We start from the raw sequence: 25,215 nt of genomic DNA on the forward strand, positions 1-25,215 counted from the left end.
GCCGCCAAAGTCTTTGCTGGCTGCTGTGCTTTTGTAACCGTGACCATTACAATCCGTTCAAAAAAGTCAACATTTCAGGGTTTGTTTGGTTTTTTTCCTCCAGGTTATTATATCTGGCTCGGGCATCTAATTTTAATGAGGGCAAAAGTAATAGAACAACACCACTGATACTGTCGGTCGTACAGATTGCCCATAAAGTACGTGTCGATATGTGAATGGTTCTTTATTACTACAGAATAAATATTAGCTAGCTATTTCTCAAGCTAGCCATTTATCTCGCTAGATAGCTAGCTGGCTAGGCTATCTGTACATACAGTATATGGTCACAAGGTAAAGCAAGGTTGGATGGATGTACTTGGTTGTACTCGACTGCAAACACATTGATCAAACTTCTGAACTAGACTATCGCTGTCCCAACAAGACGAAGGTTGATCTTAAAACATTTTAACGGGAATGAATACCAAGGTAGGCCATGATGTGTCTGACACATCTGTCATAGTGTCGGTGAGGGCCCATTCAGTGTGTCTTCTTGCTTTGTCTATACAGGCAACCCAACAATTTCGAAATCAATCTGCATGACGTTGAGCGAGCAGCACCCCAATTTTGATCGTCATTCCGGCAAGATGAGAAGGGGATAAAAGCAGCTTTCAGTCACGACATGTTTGCTTCTTGGACAAGACCTCTAGTTGCAGTTTGCCAATATTTGTTTTGTGCTTACAAACTGAAAAAAAAAAAGATGGCCTTCACTGCAACTCCTTTCGTCTTGTGTCAAAAAGAAAACCAAATTACAATTCTCAAATGACTGTCAACTTCTTCTGGATTAGGTACAGCAACACCGGAATAGAACGAAAATGCCCTGCAATTGCCTGGCAACCAGTTCACACTTGTGACCCCTGTGAGGATAATAAGAATAGAAAATGGATGGATGGATGGATGGCTCGATATCAAAACGTAATAGGTTATATTTTCAGTTGGTTATTCTTTTTTTTAAGCAGCCTTGTTTTTATTCCATTCACCAAAATTCACGTTTTGAACAATGCTTAAGACGTTAAAAGACCGTGTGTGTGCATCCCACTTTAGCTGTACCATTGCAGCGGGCACTTCTACCACAATTCACACAGCAGGGCCGCCGACACCTCGACCGCCACTGGATGTTGATCCTGATCCCTTCATCGAGTGCTGCCTTAGGCAGCTTGGTCTGCGCGCGTGCCTGCGGGACCCCTATGGTCCCACACGCCATTTTGCTGCACTGCAGTGACCGCGCTAAGGTGGAATGACAGTGAATTTCCACAGACAACACAGCAGTTAGGAGCACAACGTATCATTTGAAACCATTTTTATTTGGCTGGAATGTTTTGGTGGCAAATGAAACAAGCGCACCCTACCATTGTTTGAGTCATTCGGATCAGTGCTTCGCTTTTCATATCAAGAGAACGAGACTGCATTTGACCTTGTTGGGGAGTTTATTAGCTAAAATTACATCGCGCCAAGCTTTCATTCTGACACCCAAACAAATCTGCGTAAAAGTGGAAAAAGACGCTACGGACTACCTGTGCTTTAACCTTGAACGGGTCACTCATGCTAATGTTTTGGTTTCATCTGACAAGGCCCCAGCATGTGGAATGACACCGGATAATCCTCGGAGACCAGAAATGATTGAGGTAAAAGACATTGGCGAGTGGTGCGTCATTAAGTCCGGCAATGAAGCATACCCGGGGGTCGTCATGGAAGCAGAAGGGCACGGTGTGAAAGTTAAGCGTATGCGCCACCATGGCACAAACAAGTTAAGTACCCGCGACGACATCTGTTGGTGCCATGGCTGGAAGGTATTTCGCTCAACAAGCACTCCATCGAGATTGAAGCGCCTGTGTGGTGGAAAGTTGCTGGACGAGCAGTTTCAGAACTGAACCATGTTTCTGTGCAAAGGGAGACACTCTATAACCCTTTCATGCACCAATAATGATAACCTGCAACCTGATAACATGATAAGCTGTCTACTGTAGTGACCGCTGTGCCCGAAAGGGTTAAAGATGATCTTACTCAGGGGTCCTGGCAATCTTATTGGACAGGTTACACACCAGAAAGGTAAAACTGTTTTCAGAGTCACTAATGGATGTTGTACGTTTAATGTCTGGCAGTGTTCACGCGGCGAATGGAGGGCATGTATCGTCGATGTTGGAATGGCTGCCTATGAAGGTTTACGGTGTGTTTACTCCTCCTCGCAATTTAGAAATGTACTCAAAGCGCACAATGCCAAAGCAGTGGGTTGATGTTGACTTGATCTAATTTTGGCCTCCGGGCATTGATCAAACTCACAAAAGAAGTACTTTCAAGGATCATGCGCTCAAAATGGCGCGTTCATTATTCAACGTTGCGTTGCCTTGAATTTGATTAGAAAAAGCAAAGTTAGAGATGAGGACATTAAACTGGAACTTTGACTCGATAAAACAAAATTTACATGTTTTTTAATACTATATCATGAAACTGAATATTAGTTTAATTTCTGTCTGATACAATGTTGACAATCCGGCTTTTTCTTTTATGACGGCGCCCGGCAAAAAAAGTCTTCGGAGGCATGCAGGACATGCATTTGACATGCAAACAAGTGTTTGCATGTCAAATGAGGATACGCACTTATGATTATTTTTGCTCTCCGATGGCTTGGAAATCGATCGCAGCAACAATTTCAAAAGAAAATGAATTACTGCTGCTATGTAATCCGTGCCACGCTATTGCCGGGCAATCCCCAGTTTGCTTTGTATCGGGGACCAAAAACCACATCATGGGGTGAAATACTTGCTCCAACGCTTCTGTCGTGTCAAAAGTCCAGAAGAGGCCACATGCATTGTGGTGACACGTCCACTGGGCATTTTGAGCAACATGTCAACCCAAGCGTTTGAAACAGATGGTAGAAGCGCCTAAAAGCTGTTGAGGAAAAACATAAAAGGAAGCTTCACTTGGGAGAAAAAAAATAACAGCAGCCTTTGTTCCGAAGGCCTCAAACAAACACAAAGAGACGATCATCGCTTCAGACAGAAGACACGGACAATCAAATCATGTACTGTATTGTGCTTCTTTAGCACTAGGAGACAAAGACGTTGAGATGATTCATTTATTTCTTTTTGTCTTTATATATGTCTTTATTTATGCATGTATTTGTTGATATAAACGCACAAGTTTACCTGTGACGAATGATGGAGGTCATGTGAGGGCTTGGGCTTGCATGGCCGCTTTTGGAACGAGTCTTACTCGTCTTTATCGATGATGCAACTCATGATGGTAGCGGCGGAATTAATTTACAAAGCCATTTTGTATGACAATTTACAGAGAAATGCATCCAAACTAATAGACCGGTGAATCGCCGGATCTTAACCCAATCGAGCATGCATATCACCTCCTGAAGGGGAGATTGAACGGAGAAACCCGCAGATTCAAACAAGAACTGAAAGAGGCTGCAGTAAAGGCCTGGAAAACATTTCAAATGAAGAAAGCAACTGTGGTTTTGAGTCGTCGTTTTTTCCCGCAATCGTATACTGTGAGGAGCGCAAATTGGGATTATTTTTGTATTCTTTTGCTCTTAAAGACTGGAAGGTGGATGGTTCGAATCTTTGCCATGGATGAAAAAACACGCACAGTGAGACTAGTTTTTCGGACACGCGGAGCTTGCCTGATGTTTGAGCGCTGGCAATTTGCATTTGGCCCTTAACGTTTGTCATTTGTTAGAGGGCCGGCACTCCCAAACTGCGCAAAGGGGACAACATCATAAAATAAATAAATAAAAAGTCAAATACACACAAACACACAAGCAGCCCCTTGCAGCATTCTCTAAGCCAGTACTGTACACATCAACCCCAACACACACTGGATCAGATCAAGGCTCATCCACCCACATTGGTGGTCGGCCCACAGGATGATGAAGGCTTGGATCCAAGCTTCTAACTCCAGATCAATGGCTGACCTCCCAGTCATCGACAGACACACTGACCAATACTACGCAGCTCAAAGCCCAGCCAGAGGCGCCGCTCCAAAACACATGCTGAATATCACATCGCTCTAATGATCCATTCCCAGAGGGCTCCCTTTGCTTGTCCCATTTCTCAGCAGCTCCCTGCAGATTTCTTTTTCATTATTTCTGCTTGTTTGAAAGGGGAGGGGGAACAACAAGAGCAATGTCAAAAAAAAAGAAAAAAAAGACGGATTGCGACATTTGGTAAATGAAGTGTTCTGATCGCTGTAACATGCTTTGAATTCCTTACAAAACGGAGAAGTGAAGTGCCTTTTTGGGGTGGATTAGCTGGCTTTCTATCAGAGTGCATTTATGCTTCAAGTTGGTGACTTCCAGCCAAGTGTTTGTTCCAAGAGTATCGGCTTGATGGATACGCGTCCTATTCTTATAATTATCCATACTCAGGGTTGGGGAAATGAGTGTGAGTGGAACGAGGTGATCGCTCTGAACGTTGTAAGCACCTGTGGGGATTTAACTTCCCACTGTTGACGTCGTTTTGGTTCTCTGCAGACAGCAAACTGGCAGATAGCACTGAGTGAAAACAATGGAGATGGAGGATGGGGACTTCTCTTTTTTATTCCTTTGTGACAACTTGCTGATTTGAATATGCGCAACTTTCTCAGTATGTGTGGGTGAAGCAAGTTGGGACGAGTTGCTGCGTATTTTCTTTTTTAGGGATTAATGTCAATGCAAAAATATTTATTTTTAAAAGTCCAAATGACAAGCACAACATTTCATCAGTTCCTTCCCTTCGCCTCCCCTTATTTCTTTGCCTCGAGTCTTGCGGTAAAATATGCGCGATTCGGAGTTGGTGTAGCAGCTGTCAAGTTGGGGGTGATCAAACTAATCAAAGTAAATCCTTATGAGAAACACGGAGGATAAACAAGTGATTAGACGGACGAGCTTGTGATTGTCTGGAGGCGAGACGGAGCGGCAACTTGGAGCTCGCCAGTAGAGCTTATTCTGCCACAACATAAGCCGTGATTGTCAGGCCCGACAGCACTCCGTTCAACATCGGCAGTGCACAGTGCGCAAACTCAAACGAGCAGTGCAGGAAAAGTTGGTCTTGTGCCTGTACACAGTTCATTTAAGGAAGATTGTGAGATGACCATTACAATTAGTCAATTACCGTATTTTCCGCACTATAAGGCGCTTCGGATTATAAGGCGCACCCTTCAATGAATGGCCTATTTTAAAACTGTTGTCATATGTAGCGCACACCGCAATATAAGGCGCATATAATAGAAGCTACAATAGTTGGTGCTATGCTAAAGGGAATACGATACAACACAGCTTTCTTTATATAGAGCATGGGTGTCAAACATACGGCCCGCGGGCCGGAACCGGCCCCCAAGGAGGTTCAATCAGGCCCGCAGGATCATTTAAAAGTGAAAAAAAATGCATAAAAGACACGGAATGAATATTGTTAATGAGGTGCAATTCATGGAGTATCCGCAAGGGGACACACTGTTTTGATCAGAACAAAGGAAAGACATGATATTTTGGTTATTTATAGCAGAGTATGGTATAATTTTAATGCTCCGGCCCACTTGACATCTACTGAGGTCGTATGTGGCCCACAATGTGAATCGAGTTTGACACCTCTGATATAGAGCTTTCACAATCGCTGCAGTTGCAACAAAGCACTTTAAAGAACATTTAAAATACTACGCTCAAGAAATCAGAATATTGAGCCATATATAAGGCGCGTCGGATTATTTGTCCTTGGGAACCTGAAACGAGGCTGCTCCAGCCGACAGCAACACGATGTAAAAGTAGCTAAAGTCATTGCCTGAAGATTTACTCCTGATGGGTGTGATGTATTCGCAAAATTCAAATATCCAAATTCTGGCTCATGCCTCTTGCATTTTCCTTACTCAGTTAGGGCAGCAGCCGTAGGGACCGAAAGATAAAAGTTAGAGCCAATCAAAAGAGAATTGACATAGTGCAGCATATTTCCACAAATCGGAGGTTGATCAAACGTGCAGGAAGGAATTTTTTTCCCTCCATGCTGGACATGCTTCAGTAATCCTTCCACACAGGTGTAAAACAGGAATTGAACCACAATTCTCACTTCTGCTTTTACAAGGAGGATGAAAAACGTTCACAAGTTCAAAGCAACACGAGAGGGAAAAAAAAGGAATAAAAATGTCACCTCTGACTCTGTGGCTATTCCTAGTCTTGGAGGCAGTTTAGGTGAATGCTACGACACATTCGTATGACCCTCTGTCAGCAGCATACCTCTGAGACAGGCAGCTTTTTCTAAAGGACAATAGACAGAGAGCAAATAAGAAAAAGAAGACAGGCTGCAGGGAAACGGCAAAGCAATAGATTCTCCCCTTCCGACGCCCAATACATAAATCAATTTCAAAGCAAATTCCAGAAACGAAATGTGATGGAAAAGCATTAAGGTAGAAAATACAAAGATTCAAATTGCTTGCTGCGGGCAACGGGTGATTGCTTTGGTGGCAGCGGGGTCCAGCGAAGAGCCGGATCTACAGTCCCCGCCGGCTTCAAACTGCTAATTACTTATTAATGAGTGCATGAAAAAAGTGAAGGAGCCAAGAGAGCCAACTCAGGGGGGGAAAAAAGCGTAAAGAAGACTTCGGTGACGACACTGATCATTTCGAGTGGTACTGTGGTAGACCCTACACACAATAATAACACATTTTCCTTACTGCTGCAAAGTATGTTGTGCATTTAACTCATTCAGTACCAGCCAATTCTGGACCAAGCCTCAAAAGACGTTTAAAGACGTCTTTGGGAGTGAATGAGTTAATATGTTACACAGCACAGCAAACACTTAATCTGCAGTCAGTCTCGTCTTGGAGACCTTAAGTCTAGTACAAAACAAAGGTGACTTGATGTAGTACCCTGACTGATCTGTGACAGACGGCATTGCACACCAGGGCAAAACAGACTGTCAAGAAAAAAAAAAAAGATGACAAAGAATCTAGGCTGACTGTTAGCTTATAGATTGACATGACATTAAAAAAAAGACAAAACATTTGGGATAGCTGTTAGCTTATAGCCTGCCATAAAATAAAAAGACGACAAAGAATCTGGGCTAGCTGTCAGCTTATCTGGTAGCCCCGCTGCACGGCAACTCCTCTCTTTGTCATTTGTATTGTGAGACTTGGAGGACACATTGTCAAACGCCTAATCTAAGTTGAAGCAACAAACCTCCGCTGCTCCTTTGAGAGCCACACCAAAACTGTTTTGTTCCTCCCCGCTGACAGCTACCTAACCAGTCTCATGCTTGATGCTGACTGTTCCACTCTGGCACAGCAACAAATACCTGAATACCTTCTGCAGTCCAATATTAGATCTTCATTTGTATTCATTGGCAAAAACCCTCCCACTTCCCTAGGGGAATCTGGAGAAACACGTTGGATTGTTTAGTCAAAAATTACAGTACAGCTGGGGAAATGTATCGTTTGAAAAGCCAGTTAATTTGCTCAGGAGGAAATGGTGTTTTCATTTGCATGTGGAATGAGGAATAGTTTGGAGAACCCTTTCCAACCTGTTACACCATTCCCTCCGAGGCTAATGAGGCACGGAGTAGGGAATTACAGATTCTGCTGGGAGCCTTTAGCGTGATAAACACACCGTGACTTTACAGTTGGCGCAAAGCAGGTCTGAGCATGTCATAAATTGGAGTATCACTGTACGGTATGTCATGATTTTTCAGTGCAATCTTTTTATATATATATATATATATATATATATACACACACACACACACACACACACACACACACACACACACACACACACACACACACACACACACACACACACACACACACACACACACACACACACACACAGGCGGCCCGGTAGTCCAGTGGTTAGCACGTCGACTTCACAGTGCAGAGGTACCGGGTTCAATTCCAGCTCCGGCCTCCCTGTGTGGAGTTTGCATGTTCTCCCCGGGCCTGCGTGGGTTTTCTCCGGGTACTCCGGTTTCCTCCCACATTCCAAAAACATGCATGGCAGGCTTATTGGACGCTCTAAATTGTCCCTAGGTGTGAATGTGAGCGTGGATGGTTGTTCGTCTCTGTGTGCCCTGCGATTGGCTGGCAACCGATTCAGGGTGTCCCCCGCCTACTGCCCGAAGACAGCTGGGATGGGCTCCAGCACCCCCCGCGACCCTAGTGAGGATCAAGCGGTTCGGAAAATGGATGGATATATACACACACACAGTACTTACTCTGATGCTATCACTGCACGACACCATCTTGGAGAAGATATCAGTAAGCACGTCGTGATGTAACATCTCACCTCCACAAGCTTGACCATCTATTTTCCCATTTAAAAATCAAATGAGGTCTCACTGGGAGTGTGCATAGTCATCAGTTAGTCGATTGACTGATCACTTGATCAAGAACGGTGTCACTTATGTGCAATTAGATGTTGATTCAAAGTGTTTTAAAGCAAATGAGACAAAATGAGGTGCACTTCTTGGCTTCAAATAACAGCCGAATGTCAACAGAAGGACAAGTTCAGCAGTGATTCAGACTGTGGCGACTTGTCCCGTGCATACATGCTTTTAATATATTTCATTTTTGATCAATTGACATTTCTACTACCGCGACATGCTTCTGTTGTGCATGCCTCGGCCACCTCGGAGCCGCATAATACAGACAGACACACATGAAAGAGAGGTTTACACCTGATTTAGTAAGATGCAGGAATTACTGAGTCTTCATAAGGAATAAGGAATCTATATGTGAGAATTGTCATCGTCTGTCTGCATGTGTTGCTACACAATGTTTGTTCAACAGAAATCAAATACCCGCGTTGCTACCAATGGCGTTTTGTATTGTTGTTAGCATTGAACTGAACAAATTTTACTAAGGCCAAGTCATGTGGTTGTTTCATATACATGATGCATAATTCCCATTGTTTGCTTTGACAGTAAACATCAAGTGGGAGTGGCAATAAATAGCTTGAAGCATTAGATGCAAGTAAGCAAGAAATGAAATGCTCTGGTAAATTTTCAATACAGTGATATTCCCTTCCCTGGGTGCTACTATGACATAAAGACATCATCTAGAAAACGACAGATGCGTATGTGGACAACATCCAACAATCTGAACTAGGCCTGTCCATTTTAGTTTTCATTAATCACAAGTAACAAGTGACTGTGCTGGAGGATGAGATGCATCAGTGGGAGTGAAAAGATAATTAGGCTGAGATGGGAGCAGGTCCAGACAACATTGGGTAAATTGTTAATGATGCCCTCGCTGCTGGGGGGGGGGGGGGGGGGGGGGGGACACCGCAGCTACTTGTAAGATAAGCCGTCTCTCTGATCACACCCACAGGAGTCCCATTGTATGAAGTACAGCATGTGGAAAAGAGAGCGAAGAAAAAAAAACTTGACAAATAACCGCAGCTGTAGGAACCCATCAGGGAGAGTTAGTCCACACAGTCTGAGCCCAACGTGCAGTGGGTGATATTTCACACGTAGCATTTCCAGGATCCAGATCATTACAAGCCGCATGTACAGTTAGGCTGAAAATGACTCACACCTTGGTCAAATTTAGAGTTTTAGTTAGTTTTCTGCTACTTGGGTAACTCTTGATCAAAAATGACAAACAGAGTGAGTCATGATGATGCTGGTAGACTGTACGTCTATATATTGGCTATCTATCCATTGAGAGAGAGTGTGCACAATTTGGAACATCAAAAAAAATACTGTCAATTAATACAGCTCTCACATTAATGTTATATAATGTTATTTCCATTTTAAAGGCCAAAACATGAATAATTTGGGGTTTAATTGTATTGTTAAAATGCATGTTAAAAAAACCAAAATCCCCAGTTTTGGGTCACAAAAAGTGGGCATCATACAGTCAAATCCATGACAAAGCAACAGGTGGTGCCATAACCTAAATCCCTAAAGGGATTGTAGCCAATTAGAAGCAGCATGAAATCAATTTGAGGAAAAAGGCACACAGCAATGGGGACAAAAGGATGTTTATTATACTTGAGTTCAGGATTAGGCTTTATTATAACACTGGACTATGAATTAAAAAATACCGTATTTTCCGTATTATAAGGCGCTTCAGAGTATAAGGCGCACCTTCAATGAATGGGCTTTTTTTTTTTCATATATAGATCGCACCACATTATAAGACAAATAGAATAGAAGCTACAATAGTGGTGGCAGTTGCGTTATGCATCCACTAGATGGAGCTACACTAAAAGGAATACAATGAAATACATTTTTAGCTTTATTTATATAGAGCTTTCACAAGTGCTGCACTGGTAACAAAGCGCTTTACAGAACATTTAAAATATTGTGTAATAATAGCTCGCTATGTAATGAAATATAGTTCTAGTCCTAAAATTGTGTTGCAAACTGCCAAAATGCATAGAACAACATTTACAGTTTTAAAATATCTCTGTGGGCATGCCCTTTGCATCTAAGATGGTGCAACTATTTACTTTCATGTGTCTGTCAGGTAAAAGCGATCAGTCAGAATGAGTTAATATTGGATCATCCACACGTGCGATTGTCAGGTTTGGTAAACTTTCAGTCCAGTACTGTAAAACATAGTCTGCAATTTGAAGGTGAATGTTTTGGCTGCTAATGAGGTAGTTTTGAAATGTTCACTCCCCCAAAGGGGAAAATGAAGGATAGCTTCAAAACAACCGCTGTGTGCGATGCACACCAAAATACGGATCTTCAAGTTCCTATTTACAGACTCATGGTGGAAAGTGTGATTAACGCACGGTGAACGCTAACACTTCACGAGAGTTCATCATCACTGGAGTGAGAGAGAAAAAGCAATGAGGTTCTTTTTTTTGGCAGATTTCCTGCTCGCTCAGGGTTGACAAATTGCCGAGGCACCTTGTCACAGCACCACTTTGAGGACGCTAACGGTTTCATCTTTCATGATTTAGATCTCAGGCATACAGGAAGCCCAGCGGAAATATTCCGTACGCCTTCATTGGCATCAAACAATGCAGAGCAATTAAAGTCTTTTTGAATAATATTTCATACGAGACGAGGCTCGGCGGATCAATGACAGCCGCTTTGGTGTGGAATGGCCTCAAACAGGCTGTACTCAGACAGGAAAATTGCAAAGGGAGCACATTCAACAATCGTCACACATTGTACAAAGCTACCTTGAAAGTGTTGGCCAGTCAAAATAAATCATTAGAACATGTTCGAACTATTTGTTAGGCTATGACCACTCAACAATCTCAAACTTCAAGAACCACCATTATCCACATCGGCTCAATCTGTTCAATATTATTGTTCCAGCGATGTACAATTGTGTTTATTCTCAATAACAATACCACGTCAAGACGGCTGGGAAATGCTGCAGCACTGCCCGCAACCTTGACCTTAAAAACCCTTGTGAGGATAAGCAGATCGGAAAATGGATGGATGGATGTTTGCAGATAATTGATGAAAACCCGCAAAGACTGACAACTCGTACTCAGTTGTGGAGCTAAAGCTTGAAACGGTTTTTCACTTTTCCTAATTTGAGGGGCGTGGCTAAAACGGCACCGAGTGATGTTGTTCGGCTCAGACGCAAGTCGCCCGTCCCCCACGATATGAGTGCCTTCGTTCAAATCAGCCATGAAGCGGCGCAATTGCGAGTTGCATTTTCCGAGCTAGCTATGCCTATACTGTACCCCAAAAATGCATCTGGCCATTGGCTAGTCTGGCTGCTTTAGAGCGCCTCGTTGTCAGCCGTAAGTGTCTGCGTGTCACGGAGAGGAAAAAAAAGTTGTGAAGCGAGCGTTTCGAGAAGGGGCTTCACACTGGCATGGCTGCTTTTGAGGTGTGGAAAAATCCTTGGTACCATCCATTTTTTCACGTCATCAAGTGGTACATTGACAGTTGACAGCTGAGCAGTGTGCATTCACTGGACACACTTATGACATTTTGAGAACAGACAACTGATTGACTGTTGAACGATTTTGAAATCTTTTTTGTTTTATAACTCATTCAAATCCGGTTCGGGTTGTTGACAACACTCCTCTCTGTGGTGTGTCATATTTATAAGACACAGTTTGACATTATGGCCCAATACCCCGGATACAAATCTTCAACAAATATCCAAATGTGCAGGGCAAGATCAAAAACAAGCATTTTTGCTGAAGAAATGTGTCCATATCATCTGGCGTCGACAATTTTGAGAGCTGATTTTCAAAGCTACGTTTGCCAACCTAGTAGGTACACTAAATGGCCCAAATAAACACATGCCGGGCGGGAGAGAAAGAGCGTGCTGTAGCAAATCAAAAGCTCATCGTACACACATCTTCTAATCTCTAATGCCACACTCTAATCCACACATTTGCCCACTACCGATAATTCGGATGAAGCGCGCTGCAATATTTTTCAAAAACCACAGTGCAGCGCAACACAAATACCCGCGCTGCGAAGAGTTTTATGTGTTTACATTTGATGATCCGTACTTACTTTACCTTTGTACCATTCATTGAGTTTGAAAGGGTCTACCCAGCTACAAACACCTACTGCAGCCAATTTATGGGTTACCAGAAAATGATCTCATCCATGCAACAAAGGGAATGGCAAGAGGTAAATACTTTTTGGCTAAACAACAATTTACCAACTTTCTTCGGTAGCACTAGAGTGAAAGTTAGACAACACCATGGACTGGCCACTAGTCAATAACAGAATAATTCTGAAAGTGGCACTGAATCAAACTGGAACGTCAACCCAAAGAACCGCCATAATATAATTGAACCAGGTTTTATTTCCATAGCAGACCATGACTACTTGATGGAAAAAAAAAAGAACAGTTCTGCTTATCAGCCCCGTGTCAGACCAATACACATAGAGATGTGGCATGAAACAACCTGATTAGTTGGGCACTATCCCTTTGAGTCATTTTCCATGAGTCACAAGCAGCATCAGTGAAATGAGTTGCAATCATAACATTCGCATGCCGATAACGGTTTGAAAACTGTAAATGTCACTGGGCTCGGTTAAATCTGGGGTTGTTTTTTTTTTTTAAATTACCCCCAACTTCTGTTAAATCATTTTTAATGGTTTGCATGATGGTTAGCGCTGTAATTAGTTCGGAGGATCCGACTGATGCAGTGTTGAGAACGCGCTGTGCAATTCCGACACACCTAATCACAGCTGTGACAGAAAATCAAAGCTATCGATTGAAGCGTTCACACCGTTCGGATCGACGGAAAGCCACACCTCGACTCAATGAGTTTTGGGTTGTTGGTGTTCAACTAAAGTCTTGTCGGTATCCTGCTTTTCAAACAGCTGCTGACTCGACAAAGAATTCAGGACCCTGGTCAATGCTCCAAACAGCACGGTCAACAAATTCACATGCTTCTCCTTTTGTTTGTGCGCGACAACACCATTCATAACTTTGTGCGGGCATGCAGAAAGTCTCGATAGTTCGGAAAGTCTTATTCTAATTCTGAAATTGAACACGCTTTCCTCTGACCTCAAACAGATTTTGAAAGGAAAATTTGGGGAGGTACCGGTCATTAGCTTCCAACAGAGATATTCTGTAAATCAGGGGTGTCAAACTCATTTTTGTCGCGGGTTGTTGCAGTTACAGTTGAATTCCCTCTACATATTACCCATACAGCGCACAACAAATTGATGAATAACTATTTTTGAAAATCAGAAGTCAAGAATAAGGACTGTTATTGTGGATTGCATATGACAAGTTGAAATTTTGTGTCAGACTTTAGCAAGCGTCATGGAACGTGACATGCTTGATTTGCTTTCACGGGCCACATAAAATGATGTGGCGGGCCAGATCTGGGCCCCGGGGCCTTGACTTTGACACCTGTGCTGTACATTGATACAGAGGGAGAATCGCTTACCTGAGGGTGAAGATGTGCACGGAAGAAAGAGTCGATAGAGCCAGAAAAGCAGATACACTTTCTCTCTGTCGGATGGGTTTGGACGGCACCATGACCAAAAAGTTACTGTCCAGTTTCAGTTCCGAGAGCGGCTGAAAGAGCCTGACACTCCCGATGCGTTGCATGGGCGTATGCCCCACAGAATAGCCCCTCGGCCCGTGCTGCTCCGTACGAACAGCGCTACCTTTCCGGGAGTCCTCGGCGTTGCAGTCTCCGGCGTTGCCGCTTTGAACCGTGTAATACAGTTCCACGGGAGTGCCTTGGGCCTGCTCGGACATCCTCTGCCGACCTGGCCTGACGGTGGGTGGGCTGAACCAGCTCGCAAGAGGCTCCAGCTCGGCAACGCAAATGCCCAGCTCGCCTTTCAGCCTGCATGTCCCGCGCACCTCTTGAGTCTCGTGGAAGGCAAACATCCTGATGCAAGGCAGCTTTCGGATGGCACTGTAATCATCCCAGTCCCTCCCTGCGATGTAGAATAACACTTGGACCTTTGGCCAGCTGGGGTGAATCCTCTCGTTGATGATGTATGTATGAACCTTCCAGTTAAATGTGAAGAGCGGCGTCAGTGACGGGGATGTCGGCACTGTTGAGAAAGTAGGCAAACTGAAAGGCCCCGGTTGAGTCTGCAGCATCTCCAGCGGGATCGGCTTCTGGACGGACAGCGGGCCGTAGCTCGCGTTCACAAAGGGAATCTGCCGAGCCTGGTGGATGAAGAAGGACTCTGTACGGGCCTGCAGGCTGGAATTCCTCATTAAATCCTGGTTTGCCTCCTGGAGGAAGAAAGCTGACTCAGCATTAAGGATCCGGTAGCTGACAGGCAGATAGATTGGCACTGGGTTGTACCTCTGCAGGCCCTCCGGGATGGCCTTGCTGTCCACCACTAAAACAGACAGAAGACACCATAGCAAAGGGAAGTTATCTCTTGCTCTTTTGTTCCAACAACTGAAACTCGCTAACACATATATCCGCATTAGAAATAATACGAGACAGCCACGGGAACGCTTTTACAGGCCTTTTTAAGTGAAAGAGCCTTTTTTCTAAAGCTTATCAACAAAGCCGCAGACAGGCGTGAAATGAAAGTATAATACGAGAAAAGAGGCAAAGTGGCACACAAGCTTGTAAGGAGCAATCCAGAGCTACCCAAATATTGACATGCATACCCTGCAACCCGAGGCAATCATACCGTTCATCAAATGCATTGGAAAATGTTTAATAGTCATTCAAAAACGATCATTATCTTGGGCTGCGCCACTTGAATGTTTCAACTCTTGCATCGACTTAGCCACCATGATCGCAATCCTTCTCAACCGAATTGACTGGCGGTGCAAATGTTATGTCTGTTCAGTTTAGAATGAATTCACGCTCTCGAGTTTTATTGACTGAGCGGTATGTCCCTCAACATCATCACTCTGCGTGAATTCCTTTTTTTTTTTTTTTTTGTAAACGCACGTCACCGTTTCCTCACCAGCCATCGTGTTTTAGATGTTGTACAGACAGAGCAAGCGAAAAGTCCGTTCAAGAGTTCCCAACAAGATTCATAAGGAGAGTACGTTCACAGACTAGCAGGCTAGTGAAGAGTTCATGCTGGTCCGGGCATAATTTAAAGAGACTTTACTTTGTCTTCTGTGTTTTGCAGCAATGGAGCCAAATGGGCTTCTCCGTGGAGCAATTGGAGAAGAAATATCTTAACCTTCTGCATCTGTTTTAATTTCCATTCTAGGCCTAATGGAGCAGCCAAGATATTTTTTTCTGGTATATTAAACAGGTCAGGCCCTAGACTGAGTTTGGCTGGCAAGAAAAAAAAACTTTTATTTCTCAACAAGGGCACAAATAATGAGAATATGGCCTTTGTCTCAGCCACCGCTTTGAAAGCGCTATTGGCTTTATGCATGATAAACAGGCCCCGGGCAGAACCTAATTACGGACCTATTCAATAAAAGAATATGCATCAGTAATTCATGTTAGACGTGAGTGACAAAGCTTTGGAAATGATAAGCATGAATTGATAAACACAAATTATCTGAACTCATTTGGAATTTTTGTGAAGCCGTATTCATGCCGCGCTCTTTCTTCTAACTGTTCTTGTATTAAAGTGCAGCCCCAATGTAGCCAGGAGGAGAAAAAGACCCGCAGACAGACCAGTGAGTGATGGCACTTTAGTGTTTGATGCCCCTGATTTGAAAGATGGCAAAACGGGGCTCAATGTCAAGGGAGCAAGCAGGTCGTCGGTGCTAGATCAACTGAAGAGATTATTTCCCGATTGCCCCGACGCTTCGGTGGATGTGACACACTGTCCTAGTTTCGGACTTACTATGACACAGATGAAACCAAATCCCTCTATGCAGCTGGAAACAAGTCAAAACAAATGTAGTTGGCAGATTTTGCCCATTTTACGACACGACGAGGGTCGTTATAAATAACGCATGCAAAGCGGGTTTGATTTGCAGCTGCGAGTTATCCTTGGATTTCGTGTCAGCAGCTACTGTACTTGTAAATCATGTGTGCTGCCGGACCGCTTCTGCAAATGGAAAAGGAAATGATTTGTGATGATAAGTTAACCGCCCCCCCTCCCCCACCGTGGTAAATCTAGGTTGTAAAACTCTTGCGAGGAGAGGATTGCTGGGTAATGGCAGCGCGCCAGGATGCAGGCCCAAGAGTATGACGGGTAGGAGCTCGCGCATGACCTGATCACATTGTTGAACAGATGTTGCGTTCAGCATTTCGTGTCCTCACTGCTTACTCTACTGAGTCAAAAAGGCATGGCCAATATAAACAGTTTGAAGACTCTTTAATCAAGAATTGTTCACTGTCTGCCAAACGACTGCTAGTTGTCAAGTCAGTTGAGATGAGTACACTGCCGCCGTGCAGTGTACTCATCTCAACTGACTGTGTATTTAATTTTTGTTCTCAAGTCAAGGCAAAAAAAAAAACTTTTCTTTTTAAATGGCAAGCAAGATCGGACATTTTAACCCTCTTTAGTACATTCGGCAAACATATTTGGTTGAATCAGATAAACATGATCGAGGGGAGAGCGCGAGACGAGAGCGCGTGATAAGAGGAAGCGGTGGTTATTGAAATTGGACAAGGTAAAGATATGATGATGGGAACATATGATCCGTACAACGTTCACGCCTGGAGTGATTGCTCAAAAATTAAGACTTGATTCTTGTCAAAACAACACAACCATAGCCGAATTCTTCATTGCTCACCGGCTTTGAGCCATATGTTTATACTGTCGCCTGGAAAATGTAAAAAAAAATACATTCAGTACATACATAATTTATTTATTTATTTACAACGCATGGTAAAATCTGCATCGGGCAAGCTTTCACGGGCCATACTTGAAAATCTCAAAAACCATGATCTGCTCGAAAAAAAGTAGACATCTTTTTAAATCAGCTTCAAAAATACATCTAACCCTGGAGAACCCACGAGGTCGAATTTGGCCCCTATAAATTCGGCTACTCAAATGCTACCCTTAAATCCCAAAGGGTCAAATTTGACCCAAATCCTAAATTAGGATTAAAGCATTAAATATTTGACAAAACATATATTTTGGTGTTCAGTGAACATATAGCAGTCATTTAATGTATAATTCATCATTTTTCAAAGTAGAAAAGGGTTCTTGCGTTCTCCAGGGTTAAGGTACGCATAAAGTCATATCGGATTCAAGCATGCTGTTGACCAGTGTTATTAATTTTCTGTTATTGCTATAATTTAGCCTCATTACTCTGGAATCAGATTGCCCTTTACATGGCAACATTCATCGTGTGAATCGACAAAACAATGTATCTTAAATAAGAGAGTTGGTGGTTGTTGACATTTTCCTCAATGGTAACTTTACTTCCTGTTGAGAAATACCTCAGGGGACCCTTGAGTCATGCTCCTCGGTGGCCTCTCCGCCGGTCACTTTGAGAGGTAACATTTCCGCATTTCTAACCTCATAACAATTGAATTTCAGGGTATGCTGAAAGCTCCCGGTAAAATGAAAAACACGTATAAATGTCAGCAGCTGATCAAACCAAATGCCGTCGGCAATGGCGAGACATTTCGTAACCTTATGGGACGTTTGAATAAAATATCAAACAAAATGGAGACATCGCCATGTCCATTTTTGAATTTGAGCTGTTCACAGATTATTAGCGTGTAAATTGGTGTTGCTAGGTCCGAACTTTACAAACCCCTGAAGCATCTTAACATGTCGATCCTTGACATCGTACTCTAGTTGGTGTTCCACACGAATAAAAACACGGAGGGACACTAATGACTCGAAGAGCCCATCAAATGCAACCTGACACAGCAAGAGTTCCGCAAGGAGGCAGAGCGTCCAATACCAGCGGGAGGTTAATCAGATCCCATAAAAACAAGACACACCTCGTCTTTCATCACTAGGCAACGCATTTATGCAGTGATTGATAGGCGGAATCATATTTTCTCTTTAAGGGAAATGAGGGGAAAATGAAGTGAAGTGACCAGAGCAACAATGAAGGACCATGCTTCAAACCATCTCAGCAATCAATCAATTCAATCCGTTGCCTCGGGTTGTTATTTTCTTTCTAGAATTGGAGCTAAGGCCAAACTGAAAGTGAATTTGTGATTTAGCATCAAAGTAACTTGCAGCTGAATAACTTCCGGGACACAAAACAAGACATTTTTACAATTTTAATTTTTTTTCGTTGAGGAATTACCGTATTTTCCGCACTATAAGGCGCTTTGGAGTATATGGTCCACCTTCAATGAATGGCGTAATTTAAAAGAGTTTTCATATATACAGCGCACCGCATTATAAGGCGCATAGAATAGATGCTACAATAGTGGCTGCGGTTGCCTCATGCATCCACTAGATGGGGCTACGCTAAAGGGAATACAGTACAATACAATGCAGTTTTATTTATATCGAACTTTCACAGCTGCTGTAGCTGCAACAAAGTGCTTTCCAGAACATTAAAAAGACTACATCCAAGAAATCTGAATATTGATCCATATATAAGGCGCATTGGATTATAAGGCTCACTTTTGGCTTTTCAAAAAAATGGAATGCTTTTAGGTGGAAAATACGGAAATGACTGCCTGTGCCATCTAGTCATGATCTGCTAAGCAACAAAATGTCAACATTTAAAACCACAGGTGAGTATTCATCATCAGCGGCTTATCTTCAATATTTGATTTATTATTGTCAAATGATAGCATAACTCTTCTTCATCAAAGTTGCTAGCAAAGAAAATAGGTGGGCCAAATTTCTTAAGCTTTTTCTTCATGCAAGATATTGGCTGATGTTAAAAACAGTGCTGGAAACGTTGATGTTAATAACAGTGCCATTTCCTTGGAATGAAGTTTCACTGGTTCAAAAATCCCAAAGACAGAGCCCGGACTAAAAATAAAATAAAATAAAGCTCCCTATCGGGAATTAGTTGGGAAGACTTGCAGCAGCTTCCACCCGTCTCTTGCAGTTTCCCCTCTGCTCACTCTGCACCATATTAGCCTACAGGGGGTTACCCGGCAACAGCACCTGCACAGGAAAGCCTTCTCCCTTAAAGACACATGGGGGACATGAATGGACTTTTTATGCCGGTTCAGGCCGCCGTGTGCGTGCGCATTATACAGTATCAGGGAGACAGGAGGTGAATGGTGGCGTGGGGACTCACAAGAGAGCCATAGGTTGTTTAGACGGGAAGAGCTACGAGATGAGGCCTCTTCAACAAAATGCCGCTAAATGTGCTGAGCAGACCAGAAGAGCAATTTGGCTAGCATATAAAGCGCCCAAAGGGCTAATCGAAGGCAACACTTTTAACTATGCCGAGGCATTTAATACCTTCGATTACCTTGGAGAACTTAGCAATGTGACTAGCTCCCTCCCTCCCCCAAGCTACTAGCCTTTAAAATGACTCAAACAAACAGCGTGACAGTGACGGATGATGAGATGAACGCCGCTTCGATGGAGGAAGACTTGTCTCATAAATAAAAATGACACCCTGTGCACAAAATTCTGAGCAGAGTGAATGTGGTTCACCTGTTCCGTACACTGGGGATGTTTTTTTTTTCCCCCTGCGCAAATGTAACTAATCCAACCGGAATTGGTGGCTAGAATGCAATGAGTTGGCAGAAAGGAGAAAGGTGAGCAATGGCTTGGCATTTGAAGCAAGGTTACGCGGTCAAAAAAGTCAATCGACTCTGGACAACGGCCACTTCCTTTACATAATGCAAACCTCGATGTTTTTCCATTTGGTCCAGAAAAGGCTGCTGGATGGGAGCTCGATTGGATTGTTAACTGTGTTGAAAAACACCACACACAAAAGACAAAAATGCACAGAGTCCATTTAATTTGCAACAGTACGATTAAACAAGTTTTCCTTTGCTTTTTTTCATTAGGCAGCCAAGCAAGCCTGAAACAACTTCCCACTGCTAAATTATGTGGCGGTCAGAAATGAGATGATTGTTTCCGCATTTAATCTGGCAACTCTGCTCCAGAAATTCCAAGTCTGTAAATCACCGTGTGGGAGTCCTATTAGTCTATAGTTTAGAACATAGGTGTCAAACTCAGGTCCTGGGGGGCCGCTGTCCTGCATGTTTTCCAAGTCTCCCTGTTGCAACACACCTGATTCAAATGATCAGATCATCAGCAAGCTCTGCAGAAGCCTGACATTGAACCTGTTCATTTGAATCAGGTGTGTTGCAACAGGGAGACTTGGAAAACATGCACGGCAGCGGCCCTCCAGGACCTGAGTTTGACACCTGTGGTTTAGAACCTTACTACCCTGAACTGGACGTCTATTGAAACAAATAGGAAGTGAATTGCGTGAGGTGGTACGTGGTAAGTGGTACAATCAAACTAAATGGCATCTGCTTGAAGAAAAATCTCCAATGAAGGAAAGATTTTGGCATCATGCCTTTTAGTACTTGACTTTGAGTAATTAAAACATTACATCGATATCCATGTATCCAAGTTCTAAAACATACTGTATGTCTTCATTTTTTTCATTTAATTTTTACAGAAAAGAAAATGGTGTTTAGTAAACAGAGTCACTGTCTTTCAAGACTAAAGATCAAGGCCAAAACCGTTGGTGTGCTGATTGACGCAGATCTGACTTTCGGCAGTCACATGAAATCAAATACGAAAACAGCCTTTTCGTAGCTGAGAAAAATAACCGGATTGAAGGGCTGCATGACTCAAGCAGAGCAGGAGAAGCTTATTGATGATTTTATCTCCAGTAGACCTGATCATTTTAACAGTCTTCTGACTGGACTCCCTGGGAAGAGCATCAAACAGCTGCAGCTCATTCAGAACGCTGCGGCTCAATTTTTTACCAAAATAAAGAACGTATTACTCCAGTCATACAGATGTAACACTGGCTCCCAGTCAGCTGTAAAAAATAGATTTGAAAATTTCGCTACCAGATGTATAATCACCAAATGACTTTAACACATTAAAGCAAACATGGTGAATCAGCATTTAGCTGTTATGTTGCATGCAAAGAGAATAAGTTGCCGACAGTAGTGAAATCAGCCCAAGTGTAAATGATTTTATATCCAGGTTGATTTTATTTATTTATTTATTTAATGTCTTCGATTCTTTTGTAACCCTGTGAAGCACATTGAGTTAGCTAAATAAATAAAGCTGCGTCGCCTTGCCTCATTTGGGTCGTGGGTGTGCTTGAGCCTATACCAGCTGACTTTGAGCAAAAAGCAGGGTACACCCTGGATTGGTCGCCAGCCATTCGCTGGGACCACACAGGCAAACGCGTTCATTCATATTCATAGCGGGACAATTTTGAGTCTTCAAACAGGCATGTTTTTATAATGAGGGAGGAAACCGGGGAGGGGAAATAAATTATGATGAGGTTCCGACAATGTTCCATACGGGGGACAACACACAATTTTTTTGTGCACGTCTAAGTAGGTTCATTCAGTTTATTCATACAATATTTTGAGTTGCCCAAAAGGCCAAACCGCAGATGATAAAAAGTCAAGCCCGCAAAACTAACAAGTTATGCGTGTTGTTAGTAGAATGCACGTCGGGCGATATGCTTCTTGCACAGATAAAATGCAGCGTGTTGATAGGCAGCATCGGCAGAGCGATGTACGCCAGCGACTGGAACGAGATGTGAAACAGCGCGGAACAGAAGCGCCTATGGTGTATCGCGGCCCACGGGAAGTCAAAGGCACACACCGGCGCGAGCTCAGGTAGAGAGCAGAGAGTCATTTCGCAGCTGTTCAGAAAACTCTGGAATAAGATGAACTCGGAGATCTCCTCCTGTAGCAAAAGATGCTCACGGCACATATTTCTTTCGTCATATCCCCCCCCCCCCCCCCGTCTCCCCCAAAGGTGCCATGGAGAATTGCGTGCCTTTTAGTGAGCTTGGCGATTGGGGAATATGAAGAAAATGAAAAGAGTGATGCCAGAAAAAGGCTGTTGATCATTCAACTCTGTTTCGGTGCTCTGGTGCCAGATTTTGTGACAGAAAATGGGGGAGATGTTTTTTGTCAGACAGGAACCGCGTGATCACTTTGGGGTTTGCGGTGGGGGGGGCGGGGGGACCCATCCAGACACAGACACAAATTTTGTTTCTCAACTCCAAGCGGAATTTGAAAAGCTGTCTCATTTTGACACGAGTTATTCTCACACTGTCAACGACCAAGCCATCCTTTCTTTTCCACAGAATAGAATAATGTGCCGATTAAAACTATTAAATTGATTGAAAGTCTTTAATTTCATACTCTTCTGGGTTGAGCGGTGAAAATATTATTCATACATCCTCGTCCTGACTTGATGCAGACTAATTGGGACTCACTTCAAAATAACAGGTGGCAGAAAATCGAGAGTATAATGACAATGAGAGAACAGAATGTTCCGCTGAGGCTTCAGTTGTCATCGTGATCGGTTTTGAGGTAAAGTGACGCGGAGTAAGTCACATTTATTATCAGCAACAAAAAACAAAGTGGCCTATTACCTTCCATTATTCATTGATATTATTGTTGTTCTAATATTTCGCTGAATTAGTTACAGATTCACTACACAATGGACTTCCAAGGTCTTGAAAGCGCTTTGAGGTTGCCACCAAATTCACACACTCACCGCTAACTTAGGTGCAACGAAGAATTTAGTTTTTGTTCAAGGGTACAAAAATAGGCTACTAGGGGATCAAACCAGCAGTCTTCTGATTAAAAAACAAACAATGTACAACAGGGATGGGCAACTTCACCGATGGAGGGGGCAACAATTCATCATCAATGCTACTGGGGGGGTCACAGCGGATCACGCACTTCCGATCCACTTGTGCAAAATCAAAATTTAAGCCTGGAAAAAATATGTGCTCTCAATATATTCATATTTGAAAATATATTTTTCAATGCATGTCAAAATCCACTATCTCAACCCAACAAAAAAAAGGGGTTGAATGAAACAACTAGCCACATACTGTACAAAAATGACTATTCAAGTATGGCACAAAACTGCTGAACAACAAATCAACATTAAGTGCATGTAGCCAAATACATTTTTTTACTTTTTTTTCAAAATCAACTCACTCATTGTTTGAATATTATTGCAATAGTTTGTCCTGCATATTATTCCAAATCTGCAAAAAAAAAAAAAAAAAAATAGGCCCTAGTACAGCACACATTGTAAGCGAAACTAAGACATGCCTGCCATCTAGTGGTGATTGGCGATATTACAACTTAAAGCTTCCGTCAGTTTTGCATGCATGGATTTGCACAGCTGTGGAACGTTTTTATTTTTTTATTTTTTTATTTTCAGATTTTTTATTTTTCCAGGTGTTAGCTGAATTTTTTTCCACCCACTTACCCTCTTTTTAATGGAAAACTATATTAGATATTTATCAGTGTTTTTTAAAGAATTAATTGAGTTTTTTAATGAAACAAAACCTTTTTATTTGTTGTTGTTTTTTTTTTTTTTAATGGCGCGCTAATTGTCCGTCCATCCCAGTTCCATAACCTGATCTTACACGCGCTATGGTTGTTGACCATCACAGCTTATTGTGTCCCCTTCTACGGTGACCTCTTGTTGAACGAATAAACGATTTACTGCGTCCAATAAGAGTTTATGGTCTCAAACACTAGCGACAAGTGTTTTTCCAATTCAGCCAGGCTTTCTGTGAAATAAATCAAGGCTCTGTTTGACGTGAAACAGACCTCCAACAGAGCCGTGCCCTAAAGCGTACCTACGATGTGATTGATGTGGATGCTGCACCAGGTTAGAGGCCGCCGCTCGCCCCGCACTGTCGCCCACACGCGGCCACGTCCGCTTCCCAAAAGCCAACATGGCAGCCGTCAAATCTCCAAATGCTAAACTTTCGAAACATCGGCACTATCTTGCAAAGGTGAAACAATTACCGTTGCAGGATTTTTGAAGCACTAAATAAGAGCACAATCTGGAAAGGCAGTGAAGCTTTTAGCAATGCCATTAGTGTATTTCAAGATCTTTATTTTTATAAAGGCTGTTATGTGCATTTTACATTTACAGTATTGATAGAGATCGAGAGAGAAATGCGAGTGTCTTCTTGGAAATGCTTAGACCGCAAAGTTGAACTGTTAACCGCAAGCAGCTAATTTAATTTTTAATGCTGAGCCCGGGTGCATTTCTAAATATACGGTTTAATCTAAAAGTCATCAACCTTTGCGGTTTGTTGGCTTGAGTGATGATGATGCTTTGTTTTGGTTTCTGCTCACCGGTTATTTCCATGTCCAATTTGAACTCTGCAACTGGCTGTTCATCATCCTGATTCCATCTGGTTTGCCCTTTTTCAGTTCGCAGCCTACCCTCTTTCATCTCTTGTGGGGGAGGAGGGTACCAGGGTGGTACTGTTTTGTGTGTTTGTGTTAAAACACTGATGGGATTAAAAAAAAAAAATCGGAAGATTGGCGTAGTAAGAAGATCAAATGTCTTGGCCTGTGCTTGACCGCCGCTGCTAATGAGCAGCGGCGTCGTGTGGGTTGCCATTATTCTGCCCCCTAAAATGTTAACGCTCCGAGCGTACATTCTGGCAGTCCACTACATTTTAGGCAAAAACAGAACTTAAAATATATTGCCTCGCATGTGCTGCTAAACCCTTTGCCGCAAACGCACACATGTAAAATCAGCAAATCACTGACGATGATTATAAATGCAAATGCAACCTCACGTTAAGCTGTTTCTGATATTTTCACTCGAATATCGTTTTTTTTTTAAATACTTTTATGAAGGGGCTGTCTGTTAATATTTCCAAAAATATTTTTCGCAACGCGTGGTCTTCCCTCCTGCGCCCACCCTGCAGTCCCTAATAAGCAGACTTATGCTTCTTCTCTTGATGTTTTTTCTATCAACAGGTGCAGAG

General features: G+C 42.8%; 1 protein-coding gene across 1 annotated transcript in view; it reads right to left on the reverse strand.

Moving 5' to 3' along the window:
* The window catches only part of LOC147192035 (transmembrane protein 132C), a 96,580-nt gene that overhangs the window by 42,195 nt on the left and 29,170 nt on the right, over window positions 1-25,215 (reverse strand). The window contains exon 3 of the mRNA XM_086135798.1: window positions 13,847-14,765. Within this exon, the coding sequence (XP_085991924.1) occupies window positions 13,847-14,765 (919 nt within the window). The remainder of the gene's footprint in view (window positions 1-13,846; window positions 14,766-25,215) is intronic.

The sequence above is a fragment of the Hippocampus guttulatus genome, chromosome 17 (genome assembly GCF_054856545.1).
Source record: "Hippocampus guttulatus isolate MCC_2025c chromosome 17, RoL_Hgut_1.0, whole genome shotgun sequence".
Classification (NCBI taxonomy): domain Eukaryota; kingdom Metazoa; phylum Chordata; class Actinopteri; order Syngnathiformes; family Syngnathidae; genus Hippocampus; species Hippocampus guttulatus.